The sequence below is a fragment of the Chrysoperla carnea genome, chromosome 1 (assembly GCF_905475395.1).
Source record: "Chrysoperla carnea chromosome 1, inChrCarn1.1, whole genome shotgun sequence".
Classification (NCBI taxonomy): Eukaryota; Metazoa; Arthropoda; class Insecta; order Neuroptera; family Chrysopidae; genus Chrysoperla; species Chrysoperla carnea.
Genome location: NC_058337.1, coordinates 53061158 through 53086653, shown reverse-complemented (window position 1 = coordinate 53086653; position 25496 = coordinate 53061158). Strand labels below are relative to the sequence as shown.

The window sequence follows — 25496 nt, the reverse complement described above, 5'->3', positions numbered from 1 at the left end:
TGGGAGACTTTATTTATCAATATTCAATAAACTTAAATTTTAAATTAATTTTCATTTCTTAAATATGTTCAGGATAATATTTTATGGTTTTTTGCTTACGAATGCTTGGAGAAGTCGTTTATTTTTTGGAAGCCACGTCGTTCTTACCACTGATGTGTCCGTAAGTATGCTTCTGATTATAACTGTCCTAAATTCAAAATATAAACATTCTACTAATGATACTAAACGATAAAAACAAATAGGTTATTTGAGATTGAGTGCCTGTAGATATTTCAAGATAATTCGCTAAATATCTAGCTCTCAAAACTTGTACTTTTTTCGAGACCCTCATTTCCGTAAAATTCACGTATAGATGTCTAAAAGACAAGGTTTAGAAAACAGTTTCTTTCTTTATAAAAAAAAAAAAAAAAAAAGAAACAACAAAGCACCAGAAAATTGTTCTATTAACAAAATTTTTTAATTTTTCAATTAATTTTACAAATGGAAAATCAAAAATTTGTAACTTGTGAATGTGTCTCAAATATGGCACAACTTTTACAAAACAACAAAATATGGCGTACATCTATGTCCACACTTATATTCATTGTTGAGCCATTAAATTGGGCTTAAAAATATAAATATCTTTCCGCAGATCTCACTCTCCAAAAAAAAAAAAAAGAAAAATTATGAACTGGAAGTTTATTTATGTGTTTGTGTACAATTGTTAACAAAGGCAATTGTTGTTTATACACTGTTTATTTTAAAAACTATTTACAAATATCCCACCGCTCAAAACAAAAACAATTACTTTAGTCGGCCTGGGCACATTTTTGTTAATAATTTTTAAAATAAACAGTTTAGACAACAAAATTGTACATAAGTCGCTAAATTTTTGTAAATGATATAATGGTTAGAATGTGGAGGATGGTTACTTAAGTCTCCATCCGTTTCTCTCCTTATTTTTTTTACCAAATTTTGGTATATTTTATTTAAGAAAAAAGATATTTGGAGTAGAGGGCTAGGAACATATACACTTGCGTATGTTAAAGGCTCATATTTTTGATAGCATCCAAACACACACAATATAATCAATGTATACAGGATGTTCTATAGTTGACTGAAGACATCTTCACATTCTGAATAAGCTGAATAAAAAAATAAAGAAGAAGCTCTTAACCAAATTTCAATATGAGGCCTAATTTAGAAGCTATGGTAATGGAAAAAATTGAAAAATTTTTTTAATCACGCACCAATGATAGTCTTCAGGTGTAGTTGGTGTCATTTAATAAACAGTCAGAATATGGAAGGGAGCTTCACAATAATATAAAGTGATTTAATTGGTTTAATTTGTTATCTTTATTTAATTATTTAATTATCTCACTTTGTTTAGATTATTATTATACTATTCTGAGAAAACAAATATTAAGTTTAAGACTCCGCTCTTCATATACTAGGAGTCAGAGGTATTTGATTTTGCAAAATGTGTGTACCATATTTTGTCAATTGTATATTGTACAAAAAATCCTATAGACTTATATTTCGGATACTACCCGAAACCTTATTGTTTTAATTTTTGTATACCATTTCTCCTTCCACAGAAACAGTAAAAAAAATCTCAATTTTAATTCCTAAAAATTGATATTTTAGATAAAACAATCTGTAATGAGTCATCAGAACTTTTTAAAATATGTTCATTTCGAAAATAATATCATTTTAGGATTTTGATAAGTTTAAAAATTTAATTTTTTTTGCATTGATTTTGAGCTTTGAAAATGACCTTTTTGGAGTTTTTCCAAACGTTAAACTGTCAATAACCTGAAAACGATGAATTTTACGAAAAATCGCAAGAAATTTTGACTGTTTCTGTGGAAATTGGAGTAATGGGGATACTGGTAGCATCCGAAATTTAAATCTATAAGATTTTCTGTAAAAGATACATTTTGCAAAATACGATAAACGTATTTTGCAAAATCAAATACCTCTAGCTTCTGGTATATTATGAAAGGCGCAGTCATAAAAATAATATTTTTTTTCTCTGAATAGTAAAATAATAATCGAAAAAAGCGGGAGAAATTGATAATTAAATAAAGACAACAAATTCAACCAATTAATTCATTTTATAGTTTTGTGAAAGTCCTTTCCATATTCAGACTGTTTATTAAATGACACTTACAATGACTGAAGACTATCATTGGTGTGTGAATATAGAAATTTTTCATTTTTTTCTATAAGCATATTTTCTAAATTAGTCCTCAGATCGAAATTCAGCTTAAACATAAAGTGAAGAGGTCTGCAGTCAATTATAGAACACTCTGTATAAATAACCATTATGTAATAAATCGTTCACTAGGTATAATATATATAAGTGTGGACAAAGCTGAAATTCTTTGATAAATGGCGATTTAAACTTGTTTTTTACTTCACAAATATTGATATTTTAAGTGGTCGTTATCATACTTGTCTCCCGTGATACATGACACGCACAACATGATGGAATTTTCATGTAATCTGGACCTGCGTTACCTGCTTTATCGATTGTTTCTAATTGACGGACTATATGCATTTGTTCACATTTAGATACGTAGTTACTGGGAAATTTATCTTCAAAGTTACACGGTTGATTATTCCTAAAACAAACAAAAATTTTTCCTAAAATCTAATGTAATCTGTAAATCCTTTACAGATGCAAAAATCATTTAAAAAATACATTTTGTTCAAATCATATTTTTGCAGACCAACATATAGTTACTGTAGAAATCGAATCTGAAATTCAACCTTTAAAGTAACGGGATTTTTGTTGAATCTAACGCAGAGCTTTTTAAACGTGTAGATCACAAATTGTGCAGTATGCTTATAGTAGCGGGTTTAATTCCCGCCGCCACAACAAAAATTAATTTAATTAATAGTTGTGATGGGCTGATCTAGTGTATGGTATATGCATGAAAGAGGTGTACTCAGCCAGTAAAACACATAATGGTACCACAATGGGCTGTATGGTCTAAGCGTGTCCCTCGTGGACAGCCAATAAAACCTAACTTAACTTAACCTAAAGTGGATTTATGTGCCGCATGTCCTGCATTTCCATATTTTTTAATTCATTCATAGATTTTCCAGCATATTAAAAAACTCTGGGCGCTAATAAGGACCCGAAAAGTATATATTCTGCTATGTTAAACAGGATGTAGTAAGTTATGTGCACTAATGGGGAAGTCCAGCTAGATTTTTAACTTTAGAAGTTCTTCTACCGCCCTCTTATTCTTGTGAAAACGTAGTACGATTATAAAATGAGGTGACACATTTCGATACAGTGTTAGTAAATGAAAATAAATCTTACACGCATTCTTCAGCGACAACTCCTTGTACATAACCACCTTCCTTATCTTGAATCACGATTTTAATTTCATCAGCTAAATTCTTAGCAGCTTGTGGATATATAGTCCTAGGTTGGGCACCACACATAGGTACTCCATTTTCTGAACCACTCCGTGTCGATAATACAACTGGTAGTTCATCTTTCCCAAAAAACGGTGAATTTTTGAACGCACCCTTCTTTCGTAAATTTTCTATGATATCCTTAGGATAATTTTCAACTTTAGTACATAAGGATCCAAATTGTTCCGTACAATTAATATTGCTAGTTCTAAATCTGGTTGATAACTCTGGTTGTAGATTTTCAATATTTTTAATTTGATCTGGATAAGCAAAATCTGGATTTATTCCTCCTAAAAATATAAATTAGAATTATTCATATCATCCAACGTATGCTTCAAACCATATACAAACTCTTCTGTTAAAAGAAAGAGATACAAAGTTAGCTGATAAAAAATGGGACATTTAAGTCACGTTGAACAAAACAAAACAGGACAAGAAGTAGAGGGATAATAAAAGGTGAGTCGGGATTATGTCAGTATAAAATTGTTGATATCGTATTCATTTTCGAGCTAAACTATCAAGAACTGTTCCTAAATCAATTTCATATTTCCGGTGAGTATTTATAATGCAATACCAGAAATTAAGGTCTGTTAATCAAGGCTACAAAACGTTGAAGCCTTGTTGAAGCCAGTTGACTTGAACTGATTTTAAAAACTTGTATTGCCTATTTTGCCTCTGAAGAATCAGTTTGTCAGCACTGGCAAATATTTTAGCTTCTCGTTTATCATTGTTTAGAGAAAAATTTCTACTCGTTTTTAAAGCCTAGTACAAAATAAAAGGAGTATTATAAGTATTCAACGGAATTTTGACTTTAATATTTTTTGAAGTTTCCAGAGTTTTTACCGCTATAACAATAAACTGTAGAGAATATTAAGAGAGAAAATATCTCGCGTAAACTTGTCCCATGATTTCAAGTAGGTAATTATATTTTAAAGTGGGCTATAAAAAAATAACTTACGTGCATTTCGGTTCTCTCGTTTATTGCCAACAAGTCGTAAATTATGTCTTCGGCGCCTTCGTGCATTAAAAACCATACACATGCAACATGATGGAATTTTAAATTTCACTTCGCGTATTTCTTTTTTTGTACCATCTTCTTGTAAAGCGTATAATTTTCGCAGTAAATACTTTTGTACACATTTTGCTTGTAAAGAATTTGGTAAAATTTCACATGAACTATCTTTATTTCTGCAATAAAAAATAGAAATGTTTTTATTTTTAAAATTTTCCTTAAATACTGTTGATAAGTATATATTTAATTGATTTTCAAGAACAGGTGGATGTTCTAAACTTTTTGCACATCTATTTGAAATTTAATTCGCCCTAAATAAGGTGCATCAGCAATCATTGAAATTTGATGATGTTACGTTATGATTGAACACAGTTTCGAACAATTCGCTGAAATTAATGAAATAGAAACTCTTTGTTTTTAATTGAGCAAGTGCATACAATAGGTTATTTCCATAATTTCATCAATTTCTTTTTATGAACATAATTATGATGGTGTTCGATACTTACAAACATTCATCAACTATGACCACTTGATTTGGAGCAACATATAACCATTCACCTGTTTCTGTTTCAGCCATCTTCGGTTTTATTGGTATGGATTGAGATAAACACAAGGGTTCCTGGTTGCGAACATCAATACGATTTGCCAAATCAATATTCAATGTATCATTAATATTGATATCCAAGTTGGAGGCAGAAATATTAATTTTATTTTTTGCTAATAATCGACGAATTTCTTCTTCCGGATAATCTGGTGGGTCTAAACAGTAGGTTTGGCCTTTTTTACTGCATGTTGGTTGTTTTGGAGATTTATCTGCAAACGATTTTTGGAAATTATTTAAGAATATTAAATATTTTAATGAAACAAAAGTTTTTGATAAAAATTATGATAGCTACAAAGCTGAAATGTATCTAGATACATGTAACTTAAATCATTACAACTAAGAAATAATAGTGTCTTTTCATAATCATAAAATCATGGAATGCTTGTAGTTTGTTCCAGTCTTAAATACACTATTCATTTCAGCCTTGACTTCAAACAATGACTGATCGATTCGCTCTAATCATTCCCTACACAACTATCGTAGACGGTACTTTTAAGCTATATAACTTGATTCATCAAATCCGTGCTCTAAAATGTGTTATGGGCTCTTGGAATATATTATATAGGTACGGCATAGTAAACAAGTATGCTGTATACCAACATCGAGACAGATCGACATAAATGTATAATTAAAATTAAAATTTTATTATCATAGGCGACAAATATTACAGACAGCTCCTGGTTTACCACACAATAGACCATTTCATTAAAAAATTTAAATGCTTTTTGTTAATTTTTTATGAATATAGATCGAGTAGAACGCATTTTTATACCATGTATATGAAACATACCAAGGTATACTAAGTTTAGTCCCAAGTTTGTAACGTTTAAAAATATTGATACTATGAACAAAATTTTGGTATAGGTGTTCCTAAAATCACCTAATTAGTCAATTTCCGGTTGTCTGTCTGTCCGTCGTCTGTCTGTCCGTCTGTGATCACGAGTTCGTAAATGAACCACATGGGTCAATTGGGTCTTGAGTGCATCCATCTTTTAAACCGTTAGAGATAGAACAAAGGTTGAAAAAAATTGTATACTTAGTATGTATTATATGGGAATATCAGTTATATATGTGTAACATGTATGTATGAGTAATCAACACTGTCTATACATGGTATTTCAACAATTAAGTCATCCAATTGTTTGTTTTCACTTGTTAATAATGAAAACACTATGAAAAAAATTATTAAAAAGTCACGATATTTGAAATAATTTAAAACGATTTTTATTTGCTACTAGCTTGTGATGTCAATTAGAAAGAATAATCTATTTCCAAACACTATTTTGACATAGTTTGACATTTATTTTCAATTTTACACGAAAAATGGTTAGTACCAATTTGGTCTTTATCAATTTTTTCTTAGGACCGATATTTTTCGATTAAGACCTGAAAAGAGGTGTCGTGAAGTTTTATTTGTTGCATTATTCGTTTATTTTTAATTTTACGTGAATAATAGTTATCAGTTTATCACCGAAGTTAAAGTTCCTACAATTTTAATCCTCTTCAATTTTTTCCTAGGATCTATATTTTTTTTCGTACCTAGTGTCAGAACCGTTTCACCACCGATCCCCTTTAGCTTCTGAACGAAGTCATCTATAGTAGGGATGATGACTCAGATGGCCCAAACTTAGTCGGAAAATTGATGAGAACCAAAATTGTAAGAAATTTAATTTCAAATAACTTTGGTACTTACCATTTTTCGTGTAAAATTGAAAAAAACGAATTATTCAATAAACAAAAATGCAAACTATGTCAAAACAGTGTTTTGTTATCTTTCAGTTATCTTTATTATTAAATGTAAACGGATTTTTTGCTTTCTAAAACTTTTGAAAAATTATTTGTATTATAACTTGTCATAATGAAGAGACACGTACATATATGGATGCGCATATTTTTCTATAACGATGCGATGTCTTTACTTTTATGAAGGTACCTTTTAATTGGTTAAATTATCGGTTCTGGAATAATTTATCCATTCGTCTTCTACAATTTATGCAAAATATATATGACAATTGAAGTTTGTTGTTCTGTTACGAACAAACACCTTTTTTAATTTTACACCGTCGAGTTTCTGAACGTGAATTTTTTTTTAAAGGATGTCACATTTCTTTTAAGATTCAGCTGTAACTCGAAAAAAGGCTTTTACAGAAAAACGTTTAAACAAAAATTGTAGGTCTAAACAAAGTTTAGTCAGCACTATATGGTTGATCTAGACTTACAAAGTCTTACAAAAGTCTAATCTTGGTCATTACTGACAAGAGGTAGAGGCATACTTCAAATTCGAAAATTGTTCTTCATAATAAAGTCTACAACTTTTATTCGATACATTTTTTCGAAAAGCTTTCTATTCAGTAGAAAGAAGAAGTTTTATTATAAAGAACAACTTTCCAATTTAAAGTATGCCTCTGTATTAAGTGCAGATGATTTTTAAAAGTCTTCGTAAGTTTAAGCCAATTACATAGTGCTGCCACAGTATCAGTTTTTTTTATCTATACAATTTTTGTTTAAGACTTGCGATGCGATCGTTACTAATTTTTTTTTAATTTTGGACAAACTACGTTTTGGAAGTTTGCTTCTCATTTGTGTATGCTGTTAAAAATAAGTATCTAGACACATAATCTCAGACTATTATATAGGATGCCAAAATCACCGTAAAAACTATGTACTCCTTACGAAACTTATAACGAAAAGTTGTCTACCATTTAATTTAAAACGATCATTAGAGAACTTTTCTTCTTCGAGTTTTGGAAGGAATTTATAGTTTTGTTTAGTCCGGTGAATTGGGGACATCCTGATATTAAAAAACAGAATAAAATAAAATAGCAAAGTTCCGGAAGGAAAAGTCATACCCCATCTAGGAGCAAATAAAACAGGTTTATAATCATTGTTATTTGGAAATTTAACAATTTTTGTTCTTGTTGGATGATTAAGAATTTTGAATGTAGCGCTATTTTGAACAACAACGCCATTTTTTGTACCTTGTGTTGTTTGTCTTCGGTGTGTTAACTTTGGTCTTTTGTAATATATATCATCATTAATATTTACAATTTCATCATCAACTTCCGTTAAACTTGATGAAAAAGATAATTGTTTATCATCTTTTACTCTTCTTGCTATGGTGATATTTGGAATCTGTAACAAAATTTTTAATTTTTAATCAAACTTCTCTTCAAATCATGGATATAAAAACAATTGTCCAGACAATAACTTATCGTTTACACGACAACTGTTCTTGTGTAAACTCTGCGTCACAAAATCTGCACAGGTTTTACCATTATAAGTGATACAGCTATAACATATCATATAGTAATATCGGTTAGAATGGTAAAACACGTGCAGATTTTGTGACGCAGAGTATACCTACTATGCTTCAAACCATAAAAAATCTAATTTATACAGAATATTCTAAAAATCCTTAGTCACTTTTTATTGATAAAAATCCAGCAAGTTAACTTAAATACAAAAATGTTTCAAGCAAAAGTTTTTGTATTCAAGGAGGGCATCTTAAACGGCCTTGAATTAAATTAAATTGGAAAGTTGTTCGTTATAATAAGCCCAACATTTCTGTTTGAAAGATTTTGTCATAAATTCAGCAAAAATTTATTATAAAGAGAGAAAATTTTGCAAACAAATATTGCTTGTTTTTTGATTATGAATAGCTGTCGACTATAAAGTGGTCTTCCATCAAAAGTCAGCTACGAGGTCGAGTTGACTTTTGATGATCTTGATGGCAAAAATGAAATTCATGCTATGGAATAAATGTTCCTTTTTAAGCCAAAATTTTTATTTGTTTGAAATGTTTGTATCTAGCTTACCCAACATATTTCTCATTAAAGGGTGACTAATAATTTCTTCAATTTACTGTATTTAATATGTAATATATATTATAAATGCGAAAGTAAGCAAGTTTGTTTGTTTGTTTGTTATGCTTTTACGCTAAAACTGGCGAATGGTTTTTAATGATACTGTACAGCAATGTAGCTCATACTTCAGAATAACACATGAGATATAATTTATAAAGATATATTAATAAAAAATAAAAAAAATTTTACAAATTAATTTCATTTGACATTACCATAAATTTCAGATTTCTGTAAAAATAGTCAATATAAAATATTTCACGGCCATCTTTCCTGATAAACTCAATGAATAATTACGACTATTATACATTTAAAAAAATAGAAAACCATACATATATTTTACCTGTGTAAAACATTCCTTACCATTATTTCGAGTGTTATAGAAAGGGGATAAGCGAGAGCAATCTTTATCAAGCTTTATTTTTAAACCTAGCGAAGCGGATGGGTATCACTCTAGTAAGTACATAAAATAAGTATCGGCTATTACTGTATATAAAGACATAAGACATTTAGTTGTGAACCTTCATAGGGCCTTCAATGGTTACTTCAAGACCACAGTAATATAAACTTTGTTGACCGTTGTGACATTTGTTTGAAACATTTTTGAATAAAATTATCCTCTGGAAAGTTATTGAAACGTCCCGTTTTTTTTGTAACACAGTGTATAAATAAATACAGCAAACGTATGGTTTAGACAATAATGTAATTGTCATGTTATGAATGTTGCCTAAAATGCATTTAAATTATTTTTAAAATTAGTTCCACCATACCAGGAAATTCATGTTTAAAAATAATACAGATATTATAACCATTGTTTATATTTGTTATTATAGCTGTTGTAGCTTACAATGTAGCTATAAACGTAGTTATATTAGTTTAGCCAAGGTTATTTAATTATTGCTGTTTGTTGTAGGGGAAAGTGTAGTAAAAGGGATTAAAGTTTACATTATTGGGTTTTTTAGGTTTGGCATCTCTCCAGTTTTGGGCTGAATTTTCAAGGTGTTTCTCCGATTTCCGAACAAGGGTTAAATTCCTCAAATTTCAGTATTACCAAAAAACACTCAAATCGAATTAGTTTAATGTTTGTAAAAATGCAAAAACTATCGTAACCAAGACTGAAAAATAATATAAAAATTAAATTTTTGTGCATACCAAAATTCTCAAATAACCATTAAACTTTCTGAACAAAACATAACGACTTACTACAGATAATTCTAAGCCTTAATTTTTCAAAAATCTCAATTTTACAAATCCAGTTTGCTTTGAAAAGGCAATTTTTGCAAATTAATTAAATTAAACTTTTGTTCAAATATAATTTTAGAATTTATGGTAGGCTAAAAAATTATATTTTTAAATGTTCATTTTAACGAAAAAACATAAATCGAAAATTCTAAAATCTGCGGACTTAAAATTTATAAAAAAAAAACCGGAGACTTTGCATGACGTTTTAAAGTAATTTTTTAAAATATAGCATTAGAAATAATTTCATTTATAGTACTTTTATTCCTACCCTCTATGAACTTTTTTACAATTTAAATATTAAATATTAATTAACAAACTTGACCTTTCAAATACCAAAACCCTTCTTGTTACCAAATTTTATTCATATCGGACTTAAATTTCGACCGTTAGAGTTTTTGCAGACCCATAAACGTATAGATACATATACATTTTCAAAATTCCATTTTCAGTACAAATGCAATAGCTTCATTTTCTACGACAATTCGCTAATAAGATAAGATAAGAAACTTTGTGTGATTGAAGGTTTATTGTGGCCGAGGTACTACATCTTCCCCTACTATTATTATTACTATTATTATCATTATTACTATTAAATCTGTACAATCTTTTGTTTATGTAAAATTATAAAATATTTTCAAATATCGCATTTGTTTGTATTTTATTTTGATAAAATACAAACAAATGCATTTTAGCTCGAATTGGATAAATTAAATCCTGGATATTTTCGGACATTATTTTAATAGTGTGTCGCATTTTCCACTTAAATAAAATTTGATTTAATAAGTTGTAAACCAAAGACTCGTAATCAGAAACGGAAATTTAATAACCTTGAGGTTAAAAAGAAAAAGACTTTAAATCAGGTAATAAAGCTAAAGTTAATTTTGGGGATGGGGGGTTCAAAGATTGAAGACAGTGATTTCTAGTGATGGGGGGCTGTGAAAGTTTTTTTAAGTTAACGTAAAAGTATCTCCGACTCTTTTGTCGTATGGAGACCTTTTTTTTAAAACCTTGTTGATATCATTGAAAGTTTCTTAGGATATCAAAATAATATTCAACTATTAATTCGACTTAAATAAAAATGTCAATAATTTACGCTAAAAATTTTTTAGTTATAGTTCTGAACCAAAGCATTAAAGTTTTGAAACAACTATATAAACCATCTTTAATTTCATATACAAAGAGTAGTGTCCGACCGAAGGTCGATTTTTGGCCGAAGCCGAAGTCGAAACCGATTAATCGGCTATCGCCACAACCTTCGGCCGAAGCTGAAGGTTTAAAAACATGATTTTAAAACTTTAATATTAAAGTTGATCTCTAGAAGTTGATCTAGAGATTATGATCTTTAGAAGTTGATCTAGAAGTCAATCTAAAGATGATTAAAAAAATTACCTTGAAATTTATTTCAAAATAATAACATTTAGAACAATTCGTTCAATTCTGACGTTTGCTAGGAACCTTCGGCCAAAGCTTGTTTGACCGAAGGTGTTTTTTTGGCCGAAGCCGAAGCTTCGGTCGGACACTTACAATAAGTAAAGTTAATTAATAAAGATCAATTAATTTAAAGAGGTTTTTCATTCTTATTTGGCGGATATTGAATGTAAAAATCTATTGCAAACAGTAAATTTTAAATTTAGGGTCATAAAGATTTTTGGTAAATTTTAGTAAAACATTTTTTTTTTAAAGTCAATAAAGCATTCCAAAATGACTAAAAAGAGCTTCAAAATTCCAAAGTATTTTTAATATAGATAGATTTTTAGACTCAATTTCTAATAATATCTATTAATCTACCCCATTTATATTCATCAAAACTAAAAGTGTGATAGCTTAATTAATGGCATATATTAGTTAATCACTTTGGACTAAGAACGTTCATTTACCGCCCTGTTTTGCTACGTGCGTTCATAAGGAAACAGTATATAAATTTTAATAATTTTGATTAAATAAAAAATTGAAAAATTTTGTGCAATTCTGAAAATTTAGATAATAATTATTGACTGATAAAAGTTTCAAGTATACTTATCGATATTATTTTTAAGAAATATCGATTTATACTTTGGATTTAGTCCCATTCATAACCTTGCTTTTTGTCACTTTTAAAACTTAAGATTCAACGAAATTAACTCGATAAAATTTTTCCTTTCTTATCGAAATGTATTCTCTATTAACCAATCTCTTGAATGTACGTCCTTAATTAGTCAAAATGATTGGGAAATCTGATCTAATTAAAAAAAAAATGTATAAAAATTCGTCATAAATTTTTTCCGGTTTTATATTCTTTTATATAAATGGAATAACACTGATTTGCAACAACAAAAAAATTCGAAATTCCTTCTAATGATATGAATATGGTCAACAAAAGTAATTTTTGGGGTTAAAAAAAAAACTGCTAATTATCCGAATTAAAATAACAACTGTTGATTTAATGTAACCATTGTATTCAATTCGTTATGATCAAAAGTTTCCCAATTATCTGTTGTCATAATTTCATTTTTATACCATGTATATGAAATATACCAAAGTATACTAAGTTTAGTCCCAAGTTTGTAACGCTAAAAAATATTGATGCTATGCTCCGTAGGACCCATCTTGTAAACCGTTAGAAATAGAACAAAAGTTTAAATGTAAAAAATGGTTCTTATAAAAAAATACACAACTTTTGTTTGAAACATTTTTTCGTAAACGTCACTGTTTACCCGTGAGAGCGCAAATTGTATAGTATGTAGTATATATGTATATGTGTGACATGTATGTGTGTGTAATGTGACAGTGTAATCAACACTGTCTATACATGGTATTTTAACAATTAACTCATTGTTTTGTTTTCAGTTGTTTCATAATATAGTTTTGCATCATTCTATTTAATTGTTTAGATACATCATTTTAAATTTGAGTGACAGATACGTAAATGATAATTATCCAAAGACTGGAGGATATAATGCGATTTATATATCATATCAGTCGCTGGTGTTTTACTTGATCCACTGTAGATCAAAAATGTCTTAACTTATTTTAACCAGTATGAAATTCTCAGAATCGTGATGACAGTCTGAAAGTTATAGGATAATTGACGTTACAAATAGGCAATATGGCGGTCGTCAGTCCCAAAATTGCCGAGATGATAAATAATTTCCTTAGTTCGTCTTTACATGATAAATATCAACAGTTTTCACGTAAAGTCCGTAAATATATCTGAATTGAATTGAATATACTTTTATGTAGGTAAGTATATTAATAACTTAAAGTAGCAAAAAAATGCGAGAAATCTTGAACATTTCCATTTTCCCTATTATTTCCCTACTATTATCTAAAAAAACGCATATTAAGGGCGTATAGCACAAGCACCTTAACAGATTTCAACAAAGAAAGTCCCGTTAGAAACGTGAGAACTGACTGGATAACATAGGATAGGTTAAGTTTCAAAAACATGGATATTGTTAGCGTTAGCTATCATCCATAATATTTGCTATAAATGTTTACACTGAGCAGCGCAAATGTTTTTCACGAATTAAACTATTATTAAGCTATTATAATGTCTTTGGAATTTTCATGCTGTTGAACAACAGACATCGCTTTGTATTCAATGTTGGACAAAACGATTTTTGCATTTATTATTTAATTATCTTCCTATTATAATATAAAAAAAACGTATATCTATCAAGGTTACGCATGAGCACGTAATCAAAACTTTTCCAGCAGGGTGAAAATGAACGTCCTAATTACAACAATTTTCGTACATAAAAAACTTTTTTATTTTCGAAAAATCTTGTGTGTGGGCCGGTTCAATGGAAAAATAAAAATAAAAAAATCGAACTAATCAGGAAAATTACAAAAAAAACGTAATTTTTCGAACAACGGGCAGATAAAGCAGATATCGAAAAATATTATTCTTATTTTTGGTCTACTTTCATGAAGTTATACCAAATTCATCATCAAAGTTGAAAATAAGGTACAAATAATTTCAACAAGTCTAAACTTGCCTTGGCGATCGTACCACCCTAAGTGTCTGTCAAAACGATTTCTACATTTATTATTCAATTATCTTCCTATTAGAATAACGCTAGTAAGGATTTAAGCAAATTGAAGAGGATACTAAAAAGAGATTACTAAGTTACCCTTATTTTATAATCTCCGTTAATCTTTACACAATTTGATACAAAAATTTTAAAGGTATTTAATTTATTTACAATCTTAAAGTATCACAATTGATAGAATTCAGTTTTGCTCGTTTTTTAAAACTTTATTTCCCCTGAACCTAGAGATTTGCGCCTTTTTAGCATTTGCTAGATAAAATCCCAAAAAAGTGTACATGGTTAAAGTGTACAAAGTTTATCCGGGGCTGGCCAGTCCCCACACCGTTCTATCTGACAATATACAGTGTGTCGCATTTAAGATGAAGACACCCTTATATTTATAGGAATATCGATTTGAAATTTTGAATAATCATACAAGGTGATGAGAAAAATTTTTTAAGATACTTATCCAAAATCCGAACTTAAACTTCAGCCTACTACAAATTGACAAATAGGGCCGATTCTTAAATTTTGCCTAGAGTCAGAGCTGGTTCGAGATATCGAAAAAAAATTATTAGAAAAAGTTTTATAACCATATTTTCATGAAAAATTTCGCACTATCAATTATTCCATTATTTTGGTCAACACTCAAAATTATTTACAAGTTTATTGAAATATTTAAATACATAACACTATTAAATTATCAATTTGTCCACTTTTTACATCCACTAGTGTGCTATGGAATGCAAAAATAAAACAAGTGAAAACAAACAATTGACTGAATTTATTGTTGAAATATCATGTATAGACAGTGTTGATTACACATTCGTTTGTTTCTTCATGTAAGTAAAGAAAGATAAACAAACAAACACATACATAATATATATATCGTATACTTAATTTTAAAATATAAACAATGTACCTGTATACACATACTATATAATGTTTCTAAGGTAATGTGCTCCCTCACGGGTAAACAGTGATGTTTACGAAAAAATGTTTCATAAAAAACGTTGTATAGGTACATTAAAGCTTTTGTTATATCTCTAACGGTTTACAAGATGTTGCTCATTTACGAACTCGACCTCACTTTTTACATCCTGATCTTGTTTTAAAAATTTCAACTTGATATATTTTTCCGTTTTTGAGTTATCGAGTTAACAGATGGACGGACGGACGAGCAGACAAATGAAAATTGATTAATTAGGTGATTTTTTGAACACCTACGCAATTTTTAAGCATTACAAACTTAGGACTAAATTTAGTATACATTGATATATTTCTTATATACATGGTATAAAAATAAACTTTTATAACTAGTGCACTAGCTATGGAATATAAAAACTGAACAAATTGATAATTGATGGTGTTATGTATTCAAATATTTCAATTAACTTGTAATAAATTTTGATTAAAGACCAAAATAATGAAAAAATTAAAAATGCAAATTTTGTCATGAAAATCGTTATATGAGTACCTATACAAAATATTCTCAGCAACTTCTTCTTATAGTTTTTTTTTCGATATCTCTAACCATCTCTGACGGTAGGCAAAATGTTAAGAATTTGCTGTCTTTGCCAATTTGTAGTAGGCTGAGTTTAAAGTTCTAATTTCGGTTAAGTAGGTATCTTAAAAATGTGACCTATTACACTATATGATTGTGCAAAATTTGAAAACGATATTCCTATAAGTAACGAAAATATGAGAGTGTCTTCATCTTAATTGCGACACACTGTATAAACTTAAAAAAAATAATGTTTCCTCCTGAGTGTTGAAGAAAGTTTTTACAAAATATTCAATCTTATAATACTGTGCAAATGAATCGGTTACATCAATATCTATTTAAATAAAATATGCACCTGTTAACAAGAGTCACAAATGGAAGATCACTGCAGGGGGTCTGAAGTCAGATAGTTACAAAGACAGAATAAACCCATACATAATAGCACTTGGCATTACATGCAGATATTTATTTTTTCCACGAACAAATCACATAGGTACGTTATACATGTTTAAATACTCAATAATATGAAGTATAAAAAATCGTGCAAAAGACGCGGTGAATTTCGTTTTACCTACAATTTATTTAATTATAACTTTTTATCAACAATTATTAATCTTACTCTACCCACAGCACCAATTCGTTAATAGTTATACTAAGCCCGCCATGTAAACACAAATTTTACTCCTTTTCCTAGGACAATTAGACCTCTTTTTTAGAGCGGACTGCGTTCGCATGAAGCTACCGTTTAGGCGATTGATATTTATTGTCCGTGAATTAGCGTTTTTTCTTTCAATTAAATACAATAATATTTTTAAGTCGTATTTCCATAAAAAACTAACGGTTTTCGAAAAAATGTTTATTTTTTTTATGAGGATCAACTTTCTAATTTAAAGTGTTATCCTACTTCTTACCTTTTAGAATCTAAACATAAGTAAAGTACCTTTAGCTGCTTTTGCATTTAACTGAGATTCGAATTCAACTGAGATTTTGCGTCGAAATTTATTAATATTGAATTCATATTTATTGATATGGAGTATGTTTTCCCCTGCGAATTTTTCATTAGTTATATTTTCATTAAATGATTAATATTAATTTTTACATAATGATTCCACTATTTAATACCTATGTAATAATAATGCCTATAATTTCAAATAAATAAAATTGTAGTTTTATAATACATAGGCAATATTTTTACAAAAATGATGAAATTTTGTGACTACTCATATGAATAATAAAATTAAAATAAACAATTATAACTTAAAATGATTATCGCACGGGGCACTACATTCTGATAAAAGTGCACGCAACGAATATAAGTTCATTAGACGTTTAGCGATGCTAAATTAGCCCAGCCAATAACAATAACACAGATAAAATCTACTCTATACTAAAAAATTGGCTATGCTATTTTAAATTATGTAAATAAATTTTTTAAATTACTGTTCTTTTTTAAAAGTAACTGTTTTTTATTCAGTTAAAAAAAAAAAATCTTAAAAAAATTAAGTCAAAAGGTCTACTGACAAAATTGATAAAACAATCTTTCCAGACTTTTGAATATAATACTTAAGATTCTAAGAAACTATACTTGTTAAGTATTTGCTCTGATCGTTCTTTTAAAAACATTTGCGAATTGGTTGTTTATGCAACAAAATTCTAGCAAGGGTTAACTTTTAATCCGCTTTTGGCATCTTGTATTAGAAGTATGATTCCGTACAAAATTTGATAATTTGAAGGCTTCATAAATTATGAACTAGCAGTGCCAAATGGCTGATGCGAAGGGTTTTGTATTCAGAATAACCTTCTCGATCATTCTCCTTACCCTTTTCGGGTTTGGGGGCTTAAAAACTGCATATTTAATTAACTTCACTTTGTTTATCAGTTGTTATGTTTGTTTATAAGTCCATTTGATTATTCTGAATTACTAGAAATAATCGGAGAGAGAAAACCGGTGATAGTTTTTCTACCTACTTTACATATTTCAAAATTCCAAATCCTCATTGTTAAGTTTCAATTTTAGAGCAAACATTAAAAATGATATTGTTCCAAGTTTTAATATCAACTGTCAATTGTTTTAGTGAAAAATATTTAATAAAAATTATTCCAGTTAAACCACTCACTCTTGGAGAAAGAAATCTAAAGATAAAGTTAGATTGTCTTCTGTCAAGCTGCATGTCAAAAAGCACCTGTATACCGAATTTCAACTTGGAAACCGTTTGTAAAATGTTATGAACTTACCAATAATATTAACAAGACTAAAAAATGTTTATAAATCATTTTCAAATTTTCACTTTTGTATATTTTTAAAGAAAGTATATTTCTTAATCATTTGTACTTAAGGTTAAAACACAAAACACTGATTGATTTCCTTTGGAATAACTAAATCACTGTTTATATACAGTGATTTAAATAACAAAATATCACATAAAAGTTTAATCACTGTTTCTGAATCGAATTTGATTTCATTCACTATGACTGAATTGAATTTGATTTCATTGAAACACTAAAACAGAATTATTTACAAACACTATTTAATTGCTTTGAAGTGACTTTATGTAATTTTATAATGTAAGGTAACTGAGTCAGTTTTAGTGTTACCTGATGAACTAGTGACGACTTACTAATAGCCTCAGAGTCTCTCTGAGGACAGACAAAGAATACCCAACTATTTTATTATTTTATACGAATTCATTTATTTATAAATATTATGGAATGTTAAAATTTGTATTCAAGTCTTACACGAAATCGGTAAAACAAATGAAGGACACAGAAGAAGAACATGCTAGGCCACACAGACATTGAACTGAGATATTTATAAAATTAAATGTTGTAATCCTCCTGAAAATATACTTCTGATCGTTAATTAAAATCGAAATCCAATAAATTACTTTTAAAATATATTTGTTAGCATTGTAAGATGCAACAAAAAAAAGAGTCAAAATAACTATCTAATTAGTAGAATATTACAAAAATCTAAGATAATTAAGAAATTAATAGCAAAAAACATTCTTAGACAAAAATATAGAAAATTATATAATTTCACATTCGCCTGGAAAATTTTATCAATTTTTTTTTTTAAGATTGTAGTTTGTTTAAGCCGATTTTGAATTATATATAATTATAAAGGGTGTCCCAGAAGTAACGGACGTCCTTGCTGCATCAGGTGGAAAATAAAATTATAAGACGAAAATTGTCTTCATTCACACACTTGCACGCGTAATGGATACATGCACGCCAGCGTTATGTTGAAGTTCTCGCCTCTTACTTTCGTAACAAAAAATAAAAGAGGACTTTTCGTCTTAGAATTTGATTGACTATCTGATGCAACAAGGGCATCTGTTACGTCTGTAATATGCTGTTTACCGTTTAATGCTTGAACAAATCAAAAAAGGAAATTTTCAAGGCTGAATAGAATGCTTAAAAATGAAATGTTCCACTTTTCCCAAATTTGTGAATAATCTTTGACGTCTGCTATGGGTGTTTGATTTGTTTTCTTCCACAGGTTAACATTGGATATCGTATTTGGCCAAAGGATATTTAGTATTTTTCTAAAAGACAGTTGTTAATTTAGGCAGCATCGTTAACAAACAAGGGGGGATCCAATGAAGATGTAGCTCAAAGAATTAAAAAAGCAAAAGGAGGCTTTGTTTGGAAAAATTTTAAAGTCAGTACTACTCTACAGTTGCCAAATATGGAGACTTACTAAAACCATCTCTAGCAAAATAGAGACATGGTTAATATTAATTAAGGTACCGTATATAATGATTCCAGGACATAGCTGAACCAATAATAATGTAATGATAAAATAATTAAAAAATTTGAACGTTGTGATATTGTTAGCTTAATAGACATTACTTTCACAAAAATAAATTAGTTACACTAAAAAAATTAGTTGCACTAAAATAAATTAGTTACACTAAAAAAATTAATATTAATTATATGCTCAAAATTAAGTTTTATCATTTGAGAAAAGCTTAGTAGGACGAGAACGAATTTTGTAATATTTCCAAAATTTTAGTGGGCAAGAACGTAAAAAAATTAAATTGGCCCATATGTATTTGGCAATATAGATATTCTTTAAAACGAATTTTGGTTAGAAATCGGCAATTCTGCAATTTAGCAAAAATTTTAATCCGAAATTTTATTGCAAAAATTAGATAGAAGTTTGTGTGAAATCATTTGCAGGTTTTTTTTGTCAGAAGTATTAATGTTTTTTCCAAGAAAATATTGAACGCCTCTTAAGTTAGATTCATTGATCCATCATACGTTAAAAAAGAGACATTACTAACTGTATACCTAAAAAATCTGTATAATTCGCGGTGAAATGTGAATCCTGCTCAGAACAAATCGCTTTAGTCAAAATTATCTTTTCTTCTTTAATTGATCCAAAAGGTACCTACACGCCCATCTGGGCTAAGACCCCACAAAGACTGTACTGACTGCTATGATGAAATTTGAACGTCTCGCATTAAGTACCCTTGTCACGACACAGCCATTAAAATTTTTGATTGTCTATGTTAACTTACAAGGAAATGAATCAAAACACGTTGAGGACTGATGTATTAATATTTACTCTAAAGTTAATAAAGTAATATTATTTGTCGATTGACTTATGTTCTCATTTTTCACAAAAAATTATAAATCCAAAGTAAGTACTGTAATCGAATTTGGGAAAAAAATTTTAACAACCATTTCTAATTTTGGGGTTTTATGCTTCAGAAAATCAAGGCTCCTGCCTTTATTGACACGCACTTAAATGTAAAATTTTACTCCGATATATTGTTCGATCGCCACAACAACGAACACATATATATGTTCTTTTTGGTACCATTCCGAAGTACTACCAAGATTTCCAAACCCTTTAATATGATAGTGTATACAAGGTGATTGTTTAAAAAATTTCCATGCTTATATTTCGCATTTTACAAATAACAAATGCGAAATCACATATCGGAACAAAAGACAGGAATCTGCTACAAAAAATATGCAGAGACATTTGAAAAATCTGAGACAAAAAATAATTTTTAAGAAGTGAAGAAAATGAAAATTTTCTCTTAAAATTGATTTTGAACGATGTAGGATGTAAAAAATGTGTTTTTCCTTTAGAAATACTTTGAATGCCAAAATTTGGTTAAGTTATTCAAAAATTGATCCCAAAGCTATCAGCTAATATCAACGAAAAATAAATTTTCAAGAAAGGAAAATGAAAAAAAGACTATTAGACTTCTAGCTGTATGTAATGATGATAGAAGTTTGTGTGGAATCATTTCTAATGTTTCTTTTATTTATAAATTACAAATTAAGAGGGGATTTCTGTATAAATCAGAGAAGAACGATAAAATAATATGGAAAATGTTAATGCAATAAATTATTATTGATAAACAAAGTTGTAATTATTATTCAATATTTATTTATTTATATTTACCACTTTTAATCTTTTATGAATATATAAAATTTGAATACTTAATTTGACAACAAGTAAGTATATTGAGCACCTTTTCTTTCTATATTATGATAAATTAGTGGTTTTTTAAGCAGTTTTTAGAACTCCACATTAAGCCATTTACACAAATTTTGACCATAAATTAAAGGATATAAGAAAAAGTGAAAATATTTATTTAGTTAGAAGAAAATTACAAAAAAAGAAGTCGGAAATTATGCGCAAAAAAAAAATTCAATAACGACAAAATACAAGTAAAAATATAGATGGTGCGTTAGTTCGAATTCGTCCGGAAAAACTTTCAAATATTTGTATGTCGTTTGAAATCTTTCTAGACTATGTAATTTTACACAAGAACCTCTTGCTATTTTTTCCATAAAGCGTGTCGTTTTGTAGCTGTATACTTGTAATAAATGTTTAGAAAACTAAAAAATCCATATTCAAATCCGAATAAAATACTAAAAAATTAAATTTTTGGAAATATTTTTTGGAAAAAAACTGAAAATGATATTTCGAGCTAAAAATCTGATATCACAAAATTTCAGTTTATACAGTTTGTGGTTTCAGTTTCTTGAAGATTAATTTTTACCGGATAACGGAAACCACAAGAAAGTAAATTTATTTTTCATTTGACTTTTATGACTTTCGGAATATATTTTATTATAAAATATTCCACAATATTCACAAATATTATACATACGGAGTGTCCCAAAAAAAGTGTGCACACTTTAATACCATTTTTTCTAATTAATAGTTTTTTTTCTAGGTATAACCCATTTAAAATAAAGGCGGATCACAATCGGGTGGATCAATCGCCACAATTTCAGGTACTGGGAACCAGAGAATCCTCATGTTACAGAAGAACATCATTTAAACTTACCAGGAGTTACAGTGTGGTGTGGATTGTCAGCGCAGGGTATAATTGGAACATTCTTATTTGATAACACTGTGACTGGTGCTTACTGGAATTTGTTGCATGAAAATACCACGTCAAGTATTCGTGAGCAGTAGGAGGCTGAAGAGGAATAATATTTTCAGCAAGATGGATCGCCTCTCCACTATTGTCGTTATGTGAGAGCTTTCAAAATGAAAATCTACCGGACATACGGATTGGACGCAGACGTGCAATCGGATGGCCAAGCCTATTTCACACCTCATCACACTGGGTTTTTTATAGAGACTCATCAAATATAAGCTCCATTTGTCGAAACAGGCAACAGTCGACCAATTGAACCAGTCGACCGGCAATTCATATTTATTGCTTCGCGTTATCAGCAAATATATACTGTTTTTATAATCACGTAAAGTGTGTATACATTTTTTTGGGACACTATGTATATAAATTGAAATAGAGTAAGGTTGTAATAGGGTAAAGCCATCGAGAAGTATTAACTTGAATATTTTTAGGAGTCTTTGTCAATCCTTTGCTAACTCAGCGATTAACTTACTTGCCAGCAGTATACTAAATCAGAAATCTACAGCTTGAATCACTATACCTTCATAAAACTCCAATCTCGATAAGTATGAAAATACATACATTTAAGTTGACCTTCTAGATGCCTTCCATGGGCATTTTATGGTCACACTTATATCCCCACTAAATAGATTTCTTTAACCCTAAAAACTTTTATTTGAAACTTTTCAAAAAAATGCTTCACTGGAAAGTTCTTGAGCCGCCCCGTTACTTTTAACACATACGATATACTCCTATATACAAAAGTAGGTTTGACATTTTTAACTTTTCAGTGTAGGAAGTTTATGGGTCTGATTTTCGAAATCGAAATTTTTGAACATATCTTTACGTTTCATGGTTAGGACAAGACATTAACACCAATTTGGAGAAGAAGTATGTGTGTGTGTGTGTGTGTGTGTGTGTGTGTGTGTGTGTGTGTGATCGATTTTTTTCCTGCAAAAAGCCCCCAGTTTACTTGTAGGTAATTATTTAATAAGCATCTTTGGTTTTATATGAATGTAATGTAAATAATTATTTATATTTATAACTCTTTAAATTATTCTGAGAGAACTATCAATGATTCAATGATTATAATTACAACTGTTTGTTTATCAATGATTAATTAATAAACCTGTGCAAAATTATCTTTTCATTTCTCAATCAGCTTATGCAATAGATATTACATGTAAGTAAATATATATATTATATGAAAATTGAAAAGTCAATGTAGAAAATTTTTGTAAACAAATGAGACTCTTATTTTTTCGGTTCTCCTAACAATATTTTTATCATTCTAGAAAGTGATATTGGCAGAAAAATTTTCTCAGAAAAATTAATACTTTAAAATGCCATCATATTTCTTCAGAATATAAAATAGAACATAAAAAAAATTGGATAATTTAATTAAGCCTAAAGTAGGGTTTGGTGCGACCCTTGAGATCCACAGGAATAACTACCCCGAATAATAAATAGTTATCCATATTTAAAAAAAATAAAAATTCGACTGACTTGATCAATTTTGTTTACGCGATATCGATCAGGAAAAAAATGACCCCGAACGTACGTACACACACTCACACACAAATATATATACTTCTTCTCCAAATTAGTGTTAATGCCTTGTCCAGACCATGAAACGTAAATATGTATATGTTGAGAATTTCGACTTCGAAAATCGAACCCATTACAATAACCAGGATAACTATACCAGAAAGTTAATAATAGTCAGCATACTGCCCCTTCATATTGAGCATGAAGGGGCATTTCGTAGTGCCAGTGAATTATTCGTAAATATTTCATAGTTTAGGATGTAATATTATATTCTATATACAGTCTCAAAAAACACATTAAACAGAAGTCACTCTCTAGTTCCAAGCAATCGACTCACTCAAATTCGGGTTACTTGGTTACCCCGTTTTGTCACACCTTCCAATTCTACTAGAAAGATGATTATTCTTCGTTATTACCCTGAAATACAGCCGGAAAAGAATCATAGCTGGAAACATAAACCTATTTTGCTAATTTTCTATAAAAAAAAACTCATCTACTGGTGTGTTCTATTGACGATGTAATTTCTTTAAAATAGCTAATTTTCATGTTTAAAATTTTTGGACCGCAAAAAAATTTCCTAAGTGTAACAGCCAAACAAATTTTTTATCTTATATGGATTGAAGGGGAGGTGGTATATCCGACGAGTTAATTCATAAAATTATAATGGTTGAGTAATAATGCAGTTTTGCGGTTTAGATTTTTTAATAATCTAATAATATTTTTCTAAATAAGTTTCCTACAAAACCACATGATTCATAATGATAATAATAATCTGATTATTTTGTGTAAGTCTCACATATGCAGGAATATTAACGATAAATTTGAGTTTATAAAAATTTTAAAAAAAATGCTTTTCTGCGAAGTCAGTGTGTGTATGTAAACATTTGCTCCATATTAGGAAAAAAAATGGTTTTGAGTTAATTTTTGTTTTGATTGTTTATTTTCCCTTTTTTTAAATCGAATTTTAAGACAGAAAATATTTGTACTCAAAAAAACTTTGATCTTTATTTTTAAAAATTTTTAAGATTTTGCATTTTAGGAAAAAACCTCCGGAAACTAAAATGGTTTATCCCTTTGCTGAAAATAAATTTTTTTGCATTTTCCAATTATACATGCTTTGACATACAAAACCCTAAATTTTTGGTGGTCTAGAATTTTCAACTTAACTCAATTATTTTAAATTTCTAATTTTTGGAAGAAAGAAGATGTGTAGCTTAACTTAAAAACGAAAAGTACCTATACATATTTAGTAAAATAGTTGGTTTTATTTTGTTGGCAAACATTTAGTAATGTTTCAAATAAAAATTTAAAAAAATCCGCCTGCATTAAATAAAAATTGAAAAAAAAATCAAGTCTAGTATTTACACAGCGGCTTTAATTGTCTGGATCTATTAAAATTTAGACCGATTCAAATCTTCCCCGACTGCTAAAGTAGCTATGTAAACTACGGAACTTGTTTTTTTTTCTTTCTGTTTTTTATTTAACGCAGTCGGGTTTTTTTAATTTTAAAAATTTCAGCTTTTTATACATTCAATAATATTCCACTTAACATAGTACGTCGACTTTTATTTCCAGTCTATGTACCTATGAAATTTTGGCAGGTGTGGTCCTCTAGAGACCAAAATGTTGAAGGATACTAATGATTCTATTTAATATCTATCTATTCAATAGAATAAATTTTTGAAGACGTATAATATGGCGTCAAAAATCGGCTATTTTAATTTTTATAATTTTAGTACAGTTAAATCGATCGTATTTTGCTAAAACCTTATGAAATGTGTTTTTTAGGTGTCAAATAACATTAGTAATGCATGAGTTAGTGACGCAAATGTTTATATTTGCTAATAAACAATAAATTGTTAATTCAATGAAACGGTTAATGTTAAAGATGACTTACAAAATTAATAAATAGG

General features: G+C 28.9%; 1 protein-coding gene across 1 annotated transcript; it reads right to left on the bottom strand.

Moving 5' to 3' along the window:
* Positions 1 to 938: 938 nt before the first annotated feature.
* On the bottom strand, positions 939 to 18286 carry LOC123305191. Its single transcript, XM_044886833.1, has 6 exons — positions 17879 to 18286; positions 8006 to 8159; positions 4930 to 5236; positions 4370 to 4599; positions 3314 to 3701; positions 939 to 2606 (listed from the first exon to the last, which is right to left on the bottom strand). The coding sequence occupies exons 1-6, from the start codon at positions 17915 to 17917 to the stop codon at positions 2417 to 2419; spliced, it is 1308 nt and encodes a 435-aa protein (XP_044742768.1). The 5' UTR covers positions 17918 to 18286; the 3' UTR covers positions 939 to 2416.
* Between the last annotated feature and the right edge of the window lie 7210 nt (positions 18287 to 25496).

Excerpts from the sequence above, each read along its gene's own strand:
- LOC123305191 (XM_044886833.1), bottom strand. The coding sequence starts at position 17,917 with ATGATTTATAAACATTTTTTAGTCTTGTTAATATTATTG. Across the intron at positions 3,702-4,369 it reads ACGAGAGAACCGAAATGCAC|GAGGAATAAATCCAGATTTT; the intron begins GTAAGTTATTTT and ends TTATATTTTTAG. Across the intron at positions 2,607-3,313 it reads GTTGTCGCTGAAGAATGCGT|GAATAATCAACCGTGTAACT; the intron begins GTAAGATTTATT and ends TGTTTGTTTTAG.